This window comes from Gallus gallus, chromosome 12 (genome assembly GCF_016699485.2).
Source record: "Gallus gallus isolate bGalGal1 chromosome 12, bGalGal1.mat.broiler.GRCg7b, whole genome shotgun sequence".
Taxonomy (NCBI): Eukaryota; Metazoa; Chordata; class Aves; order Galliformes; family Phasianidae; genus Gallus; species Gallus gallus.
In genome coordinates this window covers 9,639,166-9,655,747 of record NC_052543.1, presented here as the reverse complement: position 1 = coordinate 9,655,747, position 16,582 = coordinate 9,639,166, and the positions used below count along the sequence as shown (strand labels likewise).

General features: G+C 39.3%; 1 protein-coding gene across 2 annotated transcripts in view; it reads left to right on the top strand.

The window, feature by feature from the left end:
- EEFSEC (eukaryotic elongation factor, selenocysteine-tRNA specific) overlaps window positions 1–16,582 on the top strand; it is a 117,204-nt gene that overhangs the window by 34,345 nt on the left and 66,277 nt on the right. For both annotated transcript variants that reach the window (XM_015293369.4, XM_015293368.4), the window contains 3 exons: window positions 649–856; window positions 3,606–3,702; window positions 6,310–6,474. In XM_015293369.4, coding sequence (XP_015148855.1) covers window positions 669–856; window positions 3,606–3,702; window positions 6,310–6,474 — 450 coding nt within the window. In that variant the 5' untranslated portion in view covers window positions 649–668. The remainder of the gene's footprint in view (window positions 1–648; window positions 857–3,605; window positions 3,703–6,309; window positions 6,475–16,582) is intronic.

Here is a 16,582-nt window from a genome sequence, read left to right as displayed (position 1 = left end):
GGAGTGAGGCAGTTCCTGAATGCTATCAATGGAAGGCCCAACATTTGCCAAAAGCTCCTTGACAACAAAGTTGAATTCATGAAATTCGAGTTGCTTCAGTCCGAGGTTGAAGAGCTCATGAAAACAATATTTAAAAAATAATCCATGAGCACAATTAGTAACAGTAGCCTAAAGTTTAGGAGTTTTTTCAGGTAGAGCAGATCTAAGAATCTGTTCTGTTTATGGCTGTGATATGAAATATGCTTTTCACTGTTGTAGAAATGAACTGGAAGTGAATGCTGATGTACTGAAGGGTTTAAATCAGCTCTCCTTCATATTGAAAGCTTTTATGAATTTCCTTGTATTTGTAGCAAATCTGACCCGTATTTTTAAATGCAGTGATAATGTCCTTGCACTGTTAATGTGGGGGAACATGTAAACAATCACAGGTTAGTATATTTTTATAATCTGATAGTAGTATATAAGGGCTTAAGTTCCTAAAGTCCTATTTTCAAACACAGCCAGACATTCGATGCTTGCATTAATTTGCACTTTGTTCGTAATTCTGGGCACGTGTACATATGCAGACAGTTTTTATGGAAGCTATTTGAGAAAATGATCCTGAGCCTCTTTATGTTGCTGCAGCACTGACTGTGAATTCTTCTCCAGGTGCCCAGATTATCGATTTGATGATGCTTGTCATCGACGTGACAAAGGGGATGCAGACGCAGTCAGCGGAGTGCTTGGTGATCGGGCAGATTGCCTGCCAGAAGATGGTGGTAGTTCTGAACAAAATAGATCTCCTTCCAGAGGCGAAGAGACAAAGTGCCATTGAGAAGATGACTAAGAAAATGCAGAAGACCTTGGAAAATACAAAGTGAGTTAACAGTAACGTTAACAGTTAGCTTGTAACATAAATAGTTTAACCACATTTCACTTTCAACATTCTTATGTATTCATCTGTCTGGCCCCTGCTAGATGAGTCATAGATGTAGATGAGAAGAGTGGAAAGATTACCAGAAATTCAAACTCAGCCCTGGATTTGGAAGTATGTACATAGAAATATCTTGGTGTAATTAAACTTTTCAGTTTAAAGGGCTGCTTTGAATTCAGACTGGATAAAACAAAGCCAGAAAGACTGGATGAGGGAGAACTTTTTCTTGGTTCGTGCAAATTTTGTTGTTTTCCAGAATTCTTTTTCTGCTCTAATGAAAAGAAAGAGTTAGAGCTTTTCCTTAACCCAGGGTGAAAGATGTGATTGCCCTAACTGGGGAGATAAAGGCAGCTTCTGGTGATCTTCATCTGGGACAGATCAGGATGGACAAGAATCTGATTGACAGTGTTCCTGAAGTTTCCTATAATGCAGTGTGACTGACTGGGTCGGTGTTTCAGTCTTGTTTTGCATCAATTAATTGAGGAAAATAATGAACAAAGTGCAGAGAGATTTGCGATTGAAAATGTGGCTGTTATGAGGTGGGATGATGAAACAAAAACTCTTATAGTGGTTACACAATTTAGTGGTTTACACAAATAGAAGCAGAGCTTACTTTGTCCAGGATTGTGAGAGGACATTATGACTCCTAGGTTTATAGCTTGGAGGTCACATTTGATTTTGAGAGTTGAGGGAATGAAGTACAGTTGAGTCCCACAGGTATGTCTTGAAAATGAGCACTGTCAGAGCTGAAGGGGAACTGGGTTTTTGAAACATGGGATGTGTTAACTGCAAGGTCCTTTCTGCCAGCTCTCTTTTAAAACAAGGATGTGCATCAGTTGATAACAACAGCTGTGATTGCACAGGGAGAGAAATGGTCTGCCGTAATGTTTTAATTATTCATTTGAACTCTGGATCCTAGAAATGCTCCTTTATGGGATACGCCTGTGTATTGTTCCCATAACTAGCATTCCTTTTTTTGCAAGAGTAGTCTGCACTTTATGATGCTTTGAAAGCTTTGGGCTGATTGCAAAGTGCCTGTCCCATTGTATGTCGGGCACATGTTGTTTCTTGACAGCCTATTTTCCACTCAACTTTAAACTTCCATATACATGCTTAACTGTTTTTGTATTTCTAAACTACTTTGAACAGCAGGGCACATGCTGAGACCATCCGACAGCTGCCTCAGGCCACAGACACTTGTCAATGGGGTGTTTTCCAGGTCTAGTTTACTTGCTGATTATTATTATAGGCAGAGGAAAGTAACTTGTCGTAGTTTGAAAATTTGACCTAATCTTGTGATACTGTAAGTAAATGCAAACTGTTCCTATGAATGGAATTTCTATTTAATTGTAACTTCTGGCACGTGCTACCTGGTGTGTTTGTTTAACAGGGTCTAAACACTGCTGGCAAGAAATCCATGTTGTGGAGTGACAATTTTAGTAGGTCCTAAAAGTATCTGGAAGTACCTCCAATGTCAGTATATGATTGCTTCAGTTTATTTTGGCGTAGGGGAAATGGAGTGAGGCATTTGGTTCAGCATAAATCTTCATTTGTTGTAATATGTTGTCCTAAAGAGTTTCTATGAAAAAAAGAGTTCTGAAAGTCACGTTGGTTAATCACAGAAATTTTCAGTGCATGTTTTTTTGCCCTTTGTTTCCAGATGCTTCAGAGAAAAAATACTGGATTCTCTTTAGCTAATAAATGTGCTCACTGTACAGAACTGTAGTTCTTTCCCTTTTTGAGATGAAATCTACAATCTGGGATGAAGGAGAATCACAAGGCTGACAGCACTCACGACCTTTGGTCTGAATCTACTGAATAAGAATCATCTATCTTTCAGAGCCAAGCCATTATATTTTTTTTACTGTTGTTCTGTTCATTTCTGTTTTACTGTTTATTGTTACATTACTTTAAAAAATATGTATATTTAATGTGGTTAATCCTGAGTTTTGAAAAAATGCAGTAATAACCTGACTTACAATCTGATTTCCCTTTCCAAAATGTAGGCAAAGCAAACTATCAAATCAGCTGAACTATAGGTTGTGTTCTAGGGAGCAAACGTCACAAATTCAATCAGCAGACTTCAAAAAATAACAAAGCAGCTACTGAATATTAAGGGCTTGAAGAATAGAATTCATAGCAAGAGAAAAGCTAAAGTGGGGTCAGCTGTACGGCTCTTTTCAGAAGCTTTGCACGTTTGAGATGGTTTTATAAATTTTCGTTTCAGAGGAATTAGACCTTTCCACTGTCTGCCAATCTTACAGACTGTCTGCACACTCAGGTAGATATCGTGCCATCTTGCATTTGGCTCCTGTTTGGAAGGGTATGGCTGTACAGCCAGGACCGTAATTGTTCTAATGAAAGTTGAAAACTGAGTTAGTCTCCAGGTAAACTAGCTTGAATTCAGAGCCGCTCTGATAAAACTGGATAATGTGTCTTTGCTTCAGCTTGCTTTCAGTGTCAGTCAAAAGTTGCATCTGTGCCTAATGCTGAACAGAGTTAAAGATTTCATGGTGAAGTTCAGTAGCACAAATTCCAGTAATTAAATAAATAAATAAATAATTTTTTCCATTATTCACTAAGAGGGAAGAACAGAAAGATCAGGTTCTGAGACAGTTTCTTTGCCTTCCCAGTCTGGTTTACGCATGTGGGAGATCTGTGGTCTAATGGTGGGTGTCTTTCTCTCTTTCAGGTTCTGTGGGTGTCCTATTGTTGCTGTTGCAGCAAAGCCTGGTGGACCGGAAGCTCCAGAGTCTGAAAATCCACTTGGTGTTTCTGAATTAATTGAGGTACCTGCTGAAGAACTTAATGCTGTAAAATGTGCTTGAGCATCTTTAAATCTTTTGGAGTTGCACTGTATTAGTATCTGGGACTGAAGAACTACTGCCTTAATGTCAGTGTGATGGGACCTATTTCACCAGGGATTCCTTCCAGTGAGTGGAGGAGTTGCAGATCTGTGCCCCAAAAGTGGATCTCCTTTTCCAACTTCAAATTCTTTGAATAGCTGTCTTAAGAAACCACTATCACACATGGCGAAGTGTTTTAAAGTTGTCAGGAATTACTAAGTGTAATAAACAAAAATTGCTTTAAAATTCTGCCAAATCATTGCTAGGTGTTATTTTAGAATTTCACCTTGTATGGGAATTGCTAAATCATGGCCTGAGCCAATGATTGAGCACCTGGGGAAGGGACTCTGAGAGCACAGATGAAAGCAATTCACCTGTGCAACTGGAAAGGGTGGAACCGGGTTCCACCTGCTCCCTAAGCCTCATTTAAGGGCTGGCTACCTCCTTTTGGAGTATTTGGCCAGCCCTTATCCTTAGGATGAGTAAGCAAATCTTTTGTTCTTTAGCTGAATTATGACTATCACACTTTTTTGGGTAATTTAGAACTGGTTATCTGCAATCTCCTTTTCCTATGCACCACAGTTAGGAAATCAGCGAAGCTGTGAGTTTGTGCACTCAGAAATTGTGCATAGGTGAATGTCTCCTTCCTTCCCATGAGTGCTATGATAGAGGGTTTAAGTCTTTATTCTAAACAACCTGTGCCTCATTGTGGAGGATGGACAGAGCTGAACTACGGAGGAGGCAGTGGGTATTTTGTTTTAATTCTCATTATTCTCTGTGTGACCTCATAACTCCATTCAAATACTGCTCTGCTGTTAGAATAATTAATTAGCTTCTGGGCTTTTCTTTGGCGCTCATCAGTGATGATTTGAACACTTGGCAAATAGTTAATTTACTTCCAAAAGACCTATAGAAAGTGCAGAGGTGACTGATCCTGTATTTAGATTGGGATGCTGAGGGACAAAGGAGTTAAGTCCTGTGAGTTTTCTAACACTGCTTGCCAAATTTAAAGTAGCTGGGAGCTCTTCTGGGACATGCTTGCCAATTTTGATTGCAATTGTGAGTACTTAGCACTCTGCTTACCAAGGTTTGAGGTTTCCATTTGAACCATCTGAGGTATACAACCAGTGATTACCTGTGACAAGTTTCATTTGTAAGAACATGATGATATGTGGGGGTTTCTGGCATTAGTAAGTGTAGAACCTGTTCTCTAGAGCAGCCTCACCTGCCCTTAGAATGAAACTATCTGTCTCTGTGATGCTGTGACTTGTTTACTGCATGCCTTGTGTTCCTGCAAAAGATAAAATGCATGGCTTGGGTTTGTCTTACAACTGAATGAGATAGAACCTAGAAAAAACTGTAACTAGCACTATATCAAATGCATGTGAGCAAGAGAAGGTTGTAAAGCAAGCCAATGCTTCAGAGGTATCGTTAGTTCTAGCAGTGCTGAATTTCTATTTTTTGTGAGAATAATTCTTGAGGCATTCAGAAAAATGGATTAAATGGTAAGTTATTTGACCTATAGCTTATACAGTGAAGGGCAGGATGCTTAAGAGTGCAGTTTGAGGTAGATGAGGGGTTTGGCTTGTACCATCTTATCATCTCTTCTGTGATTAAACATGGGGGAGGTATTAGTAGAGCTGGCAAATGCTATGTGAGCCCTGCCACTGAACTTCAAGGGATTGCCCTTTTTCTCGTTGATGAGGCTCCCTCTCCATTGTTCTGCCATTAAGGCTTTGACTTAACCTACAGTTTTTGACCTTAACAACAGACACTAAAAGTGGTGCCAAGTTTATATGCGGATATTGTAACGGAGGCAGAGAACAAAAGTGATTGGAGACAGAGGTGAAGCAGCTCCTCTGAACCACTGTTACCATGTGACTGCGTTTCAGCATTAAAGTCTGATGTCTATGATGATTATGTATTTTACAAAGGTTATTTGTCAGCAAAACAGAAATTCCAAACTTGGAGAATTTCTCTAAAAAATGTTTAGCTATTTTTCTCAGTGGCTTGATCCTCCATGAGGTGTTAACATAAATCTGAAAGGGAAGTTGACTTAGAGAACTTATCTGAATGTAATAGTTTTTCTGGGAGGGAGGCAGGGATGGGGCACTAATGTCTTTATGTAAGTTAATTTGCACTAAATCAAAAAAGCTGAAGTAGCAAAATACACTATGAAACTGTACTTTGGGACAGGTGGGAAGGGGGAAGACAAGGGTACGGGGTTGTTTTTTTTCATTTACTTTGCTGCAGTGTCTAAATTGAGTTTGGCAGCAACTTCGTTGCCAGCGCAGTTTTGCTAACCAAGCTAAATGTGCAGCACCAAATCTTTCTAAGGCAGAAAATCGAACTGTTCCTGCTACTAATTGTGCATCTCCTCTATGGCACGCACAGTTAATTTGACATTGGTGCGTTCTGAGCTCATTGGGAGATGTTTGAAGTCAGTAAAGCTGCAAGCCTGTTCAATCAATCATCCGCTTGCCTTCCTTTTGCTGTATGGCTGTCATGACTTTTCACCCAGGCATGGTTCTGCTTTTATCTTTTATTCAGGTCCTGAAGTCTCAGGCTTACCTGCCATCGAGAGACCCCTCGGGACACTTCCTTATGGCAGTCGACCATTGCTTCTCTATCAAGGGTCAAGGCACGGTGATGACAGGGACTATTCTTTCTGGCTCTGTTAGCCTTGGTGACAATGTGGAGATTCCTGCCCTGAAGGTGAGTCTCTCACTCCCCTCAATTTTCCTGATAGAAAGAGGTGCTCAACAAAGAAGAGAGTGTTCTCCAATCTGAAATTATTCCATTATTTTTCTGATACTCGAATATAGTTTAAGCTAATAATAGAGAGAGACTTGGAGATTTTTTTTAGTTAACACAGCCAGTGAAGTCACCTGCTCTATTTTAGTTAAATGAAGAAGAAAGAAGGCTGACTTAGATTAGTGTGTTAGATTTTCAACTTCAGGAAAGCGAAGTGAGCGTATTTCCAAGACGGGACTTGCTGGAGGACTAAACAAGGTTTTAAGTGAGGTTACTTTTATTTGAGATGTTGTGCATCAATGAGAAGGCTTGCAAAGGAGACTGGCTAGGTGGGCTCCCTGAGATGTCCAGAAGTGAAGGAAATGACAAGAAGAAAGCATTGAAATGCTTGATGCATATTCTCTTTGTTTGCTGGGGAGTTTAATTGATGTCAGCATTTTCTGGAGGAGCTGCTACTTGCTGTAGTTGGGATTTATAAGAGAACCTGTAGAAAGCTGAGGTCTTTCGGTGGGCTTAGTAACAACAGGTAGGTTGTTTATTTCTAGAGAAGTGAGAGTAAGCAGATAAATGAGTCTTTGACAGAGAGAGGCCAGATCATTTGAGTCTCATAGCATTAGCAGTTTGCCTCAAAGTTTGTTTTTTTTTTAGTTGCTATAGATGAACTTATCCTTCCACTTCCTTGTGTGAAATAGCAGACATCTCAGTCTGCTGATGCCATACATCTCAGTGATAATAGTGGTGAGCAGGATTTTGCTTTTTGCTATGAGCCGTTTGTGAATGTGACTGTTCATGGTGTGCAGGTAACCAAGGCACAGTTAAAGGAAGCAGCTTTTGTAAGTTTGAATTGTGTGTTGTACTTACCCCTGCTAGCATCGTGCGGAGTTGGGTTAGGATACCTATGAAAGGTCAAACCTTTCTCAGGCCTACGACGTAATGGAGGAAGCACATTTCACAACACATTGTGGTTTATGACTCTCTCTGACCTTTTTTTGCCCTGACCCTGTGGTAACTGAGATTGACAGCTGGTGCCCACTGGGCATTTAGGGACATTACAAACCATCTGCTTTTTAAATTTGAGGAACCCTCTCACCAAATGAAGTGGCATCATCTTCCAGTTCTACTAATGGACTTCGACATCTTTGACCGCTTGAACCTGCACAAAGGAGGGACACAGCAATTAAAAATAAACAGTGACATTCTCAAACGCCCGTGCTTGCTCTGATTGAGGCTGAGAGCACCAGCAGTGCATGGATTCCTTTATGCTGTTGCCTATGTAAATTGCCATCTGGGGTTGATTATCCATACAGCAAAAAGAAAAATTATATATGTGTGTTTGGCAAAAAGCTTTGACACAGCAAACAGTTCACTATCCGATTGAGTTAGTAGTATTTGCTCACTAGCGCTTGAAATCCACCTTGAAGAGCATGAACCCAGGATTTCTGCAGCAAAAACATAGCGTTGGCAGAATTCTGAACGTCCATTAAGGTTACTTCAGTGGTTTTTCAATCTCTACAGTCTTTCAGTTTATAAACTGTAACAAGTTCTGACGTTTTTATTTCTCCTTTATAAAACTTCCTGGAGTTAAACAGTAAGGATTTTTTCTTTTTCTTTTTTTTTTGCAATACAGACTCATTTTATTTTACTGATAGATTTGGCCCTCATGATTTGAAAATATTGAGCTGTGTGTATTGTGTTTAGTGAACGTAGTTTGTGAGTTTGTCTCTTTTTGTAGCATTCATTAATTGAAGAAGGAAAGCGTTCTTTTCAGTGCCGGGGGCGGGGAGGGGGAAGTATCTTTGTCTTCCTTACAGTTGAAAAGAATGGTAGAAGCTTTAGTACAGGAGCCATGTAGAAAGCCAACACAAAACAAATGCAAAAGAGGCAAAACCTGAGACTTTTGTTCTTACTGATTGTGTTAAGGGAATAAAAATACATATGTGAAAAGTAATGTAAAATGAGTGGGATGTAGTGTTAGTGATTCTGGCTTTGGGTTGTGCAGTCACAGGCATGATAGAAGTACTGGAAGACTGCATAAAACAGATGATCATATGCTGATATTCCTTTAAAGAGTAGAGGTTTTCAGGCACTGAAAGTGTTCCAGGTTAGAAAATAAGAGTCACTCATAACAGGAAGTTGTGAAAAACTGTAGAAGAGGTCAAATTGAAGTAAGTGAGGAGTTGGAGATGCACGTTCACAGTAAGTGGATATAAGTCAGGGAGGTAGGCTGAGGTCAATCTGTAGGGATGCTTACTTAAATCAAGAGAGCTGCATCTTGATCAGTTGGTAACATCCCAAAGGTGTTAATCCAGTGTTGTCTTGGCTGTGATTGGTTGCCATAGGCATGTAGCAGTCACGAAGCATGTATGTGGGAGCTAGGTACAAAGACCACCTTTTTCACCCAGGAATTCTAAGTTTCTACTGAAACTTGCTTTCTACTTTATATTCAAGTTCCCCTCTGTTCTGTTTAAAGTAATTGGTGATCAATGTTTTTGCAAGTTAATCCAGGCTGTGTGCCTGGTGAATGTTAACAGCTTCACTGGAACATATATAAAAATAAAGTGTGCTGCCATTTTGTAATGCATTTTGTCAGAAGTTTGTGAGTGATTTGACGACTGAGGAGCTGAGTTACTGGTAAATCACTGGTGCCTATCTGTAGGGGATCGTTAGGGGATTTTTGCAGTGCACTGGAGCTGAATAATGTGTCTGGTTTAATAGAATACAAGGTTATTTCTTGTGTAATAAAATTGTGGGCCACCGGTAATGGACTGTCCTTGGAGGTGCATCTCAGAGTTGTGTGTTTGATGTCAGATTTCTGATCTGCTAGGTGTGACTGAGCTGCTACCATTAAGAGGAAGAGGAATGTTCATGCTGAGTCCAACCTTCACAGTCCCTGTTGTTTGCACCATTGCTGTACTATTTCTCAGAAGTGGCAAGAATGTTTATGAAGTGCTCCTCTGTAGCTGGAGAGCAGTCATCCAGGTGTTTGGTACTTTGATATACTTTTAAGAGGTCATCTGAGATATCAAGTATGAACAAAATGAGAAACTTGTTTCTGTTTTCTAGTCTAATCTTGTGGTAAATGAGTATCAGTTTAAGTCAGTAGTAGATCTTGTCTTGACAAGGGCCTGTTTGCTGTCAGACTCTACTGACTTTATGAACTTGTAAGAAGTACCATTTTCCAAGTGTGATACTTGGAATAGCTTCATGGCTTCATATGCTTCTATGATATGAAAAGATCTTTTCAGGCTTCTTTGTTGGCTAAATAACGTTGGTCCATTTTCTGGCAGACATTCCGTAGTTTTATGGCTCAACCAACAGAGAAGTTCTCCCATGTCTGATAAAATAAATAGCTAAACCACTGTAGTTATTCAAACTGTAACAGATAATTCAGCTTTTTCTTGCATGATTACTTCAGCCTAACTGAAACTAGTTCTTACTACATCTATATATTAAAGCTCAGTGAGCAGAGGTCTTCTGATGTCAGTATATTTAAGGACTTTTTTTGCAAGATCGTACAGAGCTGTGCTATTGAAGTCTTGTCGGAGGACACATTTTGGTATTTAAATTTCAGAAAGTGAGGTTGGTTCAAAATCCACTGAATTGTATCACAAAGATGCATGTATATAGAATTTTGTGGTGACATTTTAGGTATCTGTTTACTACTTTCATCTTCTGCAGCCCTCAAAGCATACGTCATCCAAAGTTTATGATATCTTGATTGTCTGTTGTTTAGTACTGCAAGTAAGAGCCACTGTCTTCTGTTACATATACGTCACCTCTGTTTCTGTACCTGCTTCTTCTGAGGCTTCTGGGATTTTCCTTACTTGCACAGTGAGGCCAGAACTGGCATTTAAGATGCTAGGCAAGAAGCCTCACTCACCTTGGGCTCAGCTTGTTTGTGAAATCTCTTCCATTCCCCTTCCTAAAGATTTATGATAGAAAGATACCTTGTCACCAAATGCAATTCACTAACTGTGTAGCAGCTGTGTCAAATAATATTGCAGAAAGTTGGTGAGATCTACTTCAAACTAATGGTTTTGTTTCCCTGTTCTTGGGAACCTGTTCTAGAGTGGAGTTTCTCTTACGGCGTGAAATGTCTCAATTTCCACTCTGCTTTTTTCCCTTGAAACTTGGCTATAACTTATTTTTGTCCTGTTAAACTTCTCAGCCAACTTTCCTTCTCATTGAAATGCTGTGGGGAAGGGCAGTTCAGAAAAATCTGCAAGTATCTGGGGGGGAAAGAATGAAATGGAACTAGTAAAATCACTTCCTGGTGAGAAGGCAGTTCGTAGTACACTTTAGAATATGTGGGTAATAAAACATAAGAATCTCAAATCCTAAATCAATAAATTAAACATACGCATAATGTTATACATGCAATTTAATTCAGTGCTAGTATTGAACTGTTTCTTTAATTGTCTGGCACTTCTGAAGCACGGATTGTGTTTGTTGGAGATTTTCTCCTTTCCTAGAAAAGATCAGAGCGAATCCTACTGGTTTTGCATCTGCTGTGGCATTTACTTAAAAGCAAAACATGCGGGATTTGGCTTATATTGGAAAGTATTCTTTTGACGTTTAAGGATATTATCAGTTGTTTTGGAAGAATTAAACTCCTCAGCACAGTTCTTTGTGGTTAAGTAAAGGATTAAAGACCTGATCCGGTGCCTGTGGAATAAAATTTAGATCTGGCAGTAAAAACTTCTCAAATCTTCTTGGCTTGATCTCTTGAGAGAATAGAAAGAGCAGATGCTGAGCTCTTTCAAAGATCAGTTCCCTCATTTTCAATGTATGGTTTTATAATGTTTTGCTGTTTATCATTATTTAAACTTAAATAAAAACAACAACAAACAAAAGGAAAGGGACAACACCCTAAAAGAAAGGCATGCATTGTAATTGTGGAAGAAAAATTCATAATGAACCCCAGGCTTTGAAAAGGCTTAAGAGACTTGTATGCTTCTATTCTTTAACTACTCAATAGTGAAGTACAGTAGCTCATATCTCTTGTGAGTTTTATTGAGTATAGTACGTGTATAGTAAAGAGAAAGATCAGGACTTTGTGTTAGGCATATTCTATTCAGGACCAGGGATAAGACATAACAGAGAGGGAGATGGGTGCATATCATGGGGTTTAATTTTTATTTTTTCAGTTTGTCAGAGCAGAAGGGAAGGCAGCCAGAGGGAGAGCAGCCAACCTGAGCAGCGCTAATCCAAACCACGCACTGTATTTTTGGAGCTTGTGTGTCTAATGTGATCTCTGTAGGCAGAAAAGTGGCCTGGTCATTGTTGGCCAATTAACTCTTCAAGTACTGAAATTCATTTTCAGTGCAGTTTTTCTTGGTGGAGGGTGTAGACTGTACCCTGTGCTCCCTGCCAGATAAACACAGTTTGGCTGCAGATTGCCTTCTAATGTATGAGGAAAAATTATCCAGGAAGTTATTTGTGTTTCTTCCTACAATAGAGCTGAAAAGGAATGAACTTGTGTTGCATCTGTCCACTTACAACGTCTGTAAATGATTGGGATTCCCAAGAAAGTGCAGCCTTGATGGAAACAGTGCTGTTCTCTGAGATGTAAGTTCTGCAGTATTTCTGTGATGCTAATTGCTTGTTGAGGAATATCTGCCATGTTGACTGGTTGCGGTTAACTGATGACGTGATTTAAAGTGCAGTGCTTATGCTACTATCACACACATAATTTTACCTTAGTAGTTGGAAAGTGTAGAGATCTACTATTGTTGTAGAATTGGTATTCCTTTCAGTGGGATTCATAATGAAAAATAAATACAGGATTGTCTTGGCTGTGTCTGAGTAGTTGAACCTCATGTTTGTCCTTGGGTATCATGACTCATTTTCTTGGGTAAATCAAATTTTGTTGCTTCTGTTCAAATTTTAGTAGGCCATTTGTCTCATAAAAATTTTAAAAAGCTCAAAAAAAAGGCTTAAAAATGTTGTTATAGAAATACAAGACAGGAACAAAAGTGAACTGAAGAAGAGGAAACCCACAGACTGCAAGGAAAACTACTCAGGTTGAGCTTTTCTGAGGTTGATCTTGGCACTGCAGTGCACTAGTTTCACTAGTGGGTGGTATGAGCCCAGCTGGCTGCTGTGTTGTCTCTGGTCAGTATTCTGCATCTTTCTGGGGATTATTGGTGTACGGAGTTGCTGGATCTGTGGCAAAAGCTCGGTGTCCAAATACAAAAGTGCCACAATTGCAGAAATGGAATAGGTTCTTGTACGCTGTGTTAGTGAGTGAATCAGTTTCTGCTCAGCTAAATGTGGAACAAATGTGCACGTTTGCGGCCATAGAACAAAGTCAAAAAGAAAACTGAATGTCTCAGCTTTTAAGATGATACCTGACATTTAGATTTATTGCCTTAACTTCCTTCACATACTCATTCTCCTTTTTTTCAACCTATTTCCATCTCACTCTGTCTTCTTTTCCAGTCTCCCAAGTTTGCTCTTTAATATGACTGATCTTTTTTTCCACTTTCACCATTGCTTGAAGAAACCTTTTTTTTTTTCCATCCTTTTTCTCACTGCTGTTTGAAACCTGTACCAACCAACGTTGATGGAAATGAGTTTAAAAACGCTGTCCCAAGGTTTCTCACCTGTCCTTAGTTGGTGGAATGTGATGAGACATGAATAAATAGTGAATAGTGTTGTTTTTGTTTTTTTTAAAGAGCAGCTTCTGATGATGAACGAGTAGGTTCCAGTACTTACTCTAAAGGATATGCCAGCTGCTGATCCTAGGACTGAAGTCTTTTATTTTCTGTTAAAAAGAAGCCCTGCAGCTGCTCAAAGTGAGTGCTCTAAGCAATGTCCTGTAGGTTGTGTACAGGAGGAGAAGGACCTTAAGATGACTTCAGTCTGGGATGCAACTAATAAAAACCTGCTTTTATTGTGGGACTTTTTAGGATGTTTCCTGTGTAACAGTTGCTAGTCCAGTGATCAGGTGTTGTGTTCTGGTGTTTGTGTACCCTGGAGTTCAAGGTTAGTTTGAAAAGAAGTTAATGGACGTGACAGTAGTAATCACAAACTAACATCCCAATGCCTTTTTGTTTAAAGTTTTTAGTAACTTTTTAAAGCAAGGGATGATTGTTCTGTTTGCATTTTTCTTTGCTTAAGCATTGCTTCTGCTGGGTCATTAACTTCATGTCTCTTAATTTGTTCGGTAGAATTGTTCTCTGTGCAATTCAATTGAAAACAGACCCGCATGCATGTATATATTTTGAGCAGGAGTCTTATTGGAATGCTTGAGTAGTAGTGGGAAAGGTAACCTCCTGCATGGGAAACATAGCTTTCGCCTGAAGTTCCTGCTGCAAATGTAACTTTAGTTGAAGTAGGCTTAGGAAAAGCATTGAGTAACTGTCATGTTTTAAATTTCTAAGTTCCAGTGCTAGAGGCTTTGGCAAAATTTCAGTAACCAAAATTGAAGGAAGGAATGTCACTTTTTGTTCTTCCTTGGTCATCCATATACGGTGCAATTCCTCATTTGATCAGGTTGTTAAGTAGAGCTACTTAGCAGTGCTGTGTTAAGTAATCATGCTCTATGCATTATAAAGTTCTGATCAGATCTGAACAGTGACAAAAAAAAAAAAGTGGATTTGAGTATTGAAAATCTTACTTAACCAATGCCCTCAAAGGTAAACTTCTGCTGGATTTGACCTAAAGGTAGAATAATATGGGCTGGGGAGTTAGTACCCAGGAATCTTACATGTGTCTGTCATCAGGGTGTTTTCTTGATGAAGTGTGATGTAATCCAGCTGGCAGCTCAGCACCACCCAGCCTCGCTCACTCTCCCCAGGTGGGATGGAGGAGAGAATCAGAAAGGTATAAATGTGAGGACTCGTGGGTTGAGATAGAGCTGTGTGTCCAAGCAAAGCAAGGGATTAATTTACTCCTTCCCATTGGCAGGGAGGCATTCAGCCACACCAGGTAAGCAGGGCTCATCATGTGTAGCAGTTTCTTGGAAAATCAAACACCATTACTCCAAATGTCCCCTCTTCCTCCTACTTTCCCTCAGTTCTTCTTGCTGAGCATGACGCCACACGATATGAAACGTCCCTGTTGCCAGTTTGGGTCAGCTGTCCTGGCTGTGTCCCCTCCTTGCTGTTGTGGCAGTGGCTGAAAAGTCCTTGGCTCTGTGTAAGCGCTGCTCTGCAGCACCTGAACCATCACTGTTATCACCACTGTTTTCATCAGAAATCCACAATACAACAACATACGAGTCTCCATGGAAAAAAAATTAACTCTATCCCAGCCAAAAACATAACATGAAATGTCATTACACTATAGGAAGTCCTATGGGTTTCTTGCCTTGTACTGTCTTCCTGAGATAGCAGATTTCCTCCTCCTTCAGAAGACTAAATCATATTCTGTTATTGCTGTGAAAATTGCATGAGAATTGACTTTGCTCTTTAAACATTTGTTCAGCTCATCAGATGAATCTGTTGTCCTGTGCCTGTGACAATAACGCGTATTGTTGAAAATAAATGTAAGACATTCGGCATTCTCATAATACTGTATTGTAATAGTCTGTGCACTTTGATGAAAGAAAAAGTAATACTGGAGAAAGCCAATATTTACAGTATCTGCTGGAATAATATAATTATGTGCACAGCCCAGATAGTGCTGTGATGAACACGACACAAATGCCTAGATACAGATTTTCATTTGCAGCTTGCTGGAATGAAAACTACAAACTCTCAGGATCTTCATGGTTATAAAGATGAGCTTGAAAGTGTGTGCTGTAAAACTTGGTTGGTTTCTCTTTCTCTTCTAATGAATAAATAATCAAATAGAAATGTTTCACACTTAAGGAATCATAATGAGAAGGTCAAATAACGTTTTTTTTTTTTTTAAAGAATCACAGTAACTAGTACATCTTCAAATGTGTAAACTGGGGACATAAAGTAGAAGGCCTTTGTGACAGCTTTCATCCTTAGCTCCAGTAGTAGTACAGATTAACTCGTTGGAAATAAGGATCCCGTTATGTGTGGAGACATCGATATCTTCAGTGGAAAAGGGGATAGAAGTACTGAAAATTATGCCAAACTTTTAGTGTTATTTTTGTCCCTTAAGATCGATGTAAGCCTTCAGCACCTCTCAAAGTTTCTCTGCTCTTTCATCAATATTCATGTGACCACATAGTTCTGTTTTGTTGGGTTTTTTTCCATTTCAATCAATAGGTTCTATTTGCTTTTTCTTAATATCACATCACTTATATAGGTAATTTCAATAGACTTTTATTCTAATCATTCGTGGAAGAGCTGTTTTTGTCTTACATGTCCTAGTATGTGGAACTGCAACAAATTAAATGATAGCTTAGGAAGCAAATATGCTATTAACTCAGTTCAGTTTTGAGAGGTGGGTATTATTCATGTGCTGTTTGCTTTGTCTGGAAGACATTGATCCTACTTGTGAAGATTACTTGACAATAATTTGAAGTCTTTAGTGAATGAAGAATATGCAGGTATACCACACACAAAAGTGGAACCACAGAAAAGAGGATTTTAAAAGGAATATTGAAAATATGAATTTTTATACAAGATTGAAATAAATGCTCAATAAGGTTACAATAAATGCACGGTTTGCCCTTGAATCATCACAAAATGACGCTTGTTAATTTAGTATAAATGCGAAGAGGCACCCAAGTCTTTGTACAATACTTAAACACAAAATCCCAACCTGAACTGTTTTGCCCTATGTTCCAGAAGAGAACTGAAGCTGTGTAGTGATTGACAAAGAACAGTGCTTTGCACAAGGTACTGGTGTTGCTGTTTCAGGTTTTCCATTGTTGATTCATTGCCCTTGTTTGAGGAGAAACAGTTGTTTCTACTGAATGTATCCAATTATATTTCATTCCAGTGTTACAAAATGCTCCTTAATTGCTGGGGCTCTAGAGGAGCCTATTAAGTATTTGTATTTGCCCTAGGTAACTTGAGTTGTCTTTAATCTCTTATGGGTGACGGAAGTTCTCTGATGTGGTGTGGTCCTATCTTGCTCGGAGCCCTCCCAGGAGGCCTTGAGATGCTACATAAGATTGAAGTTTAATGTAATTTGTTCTGATGTA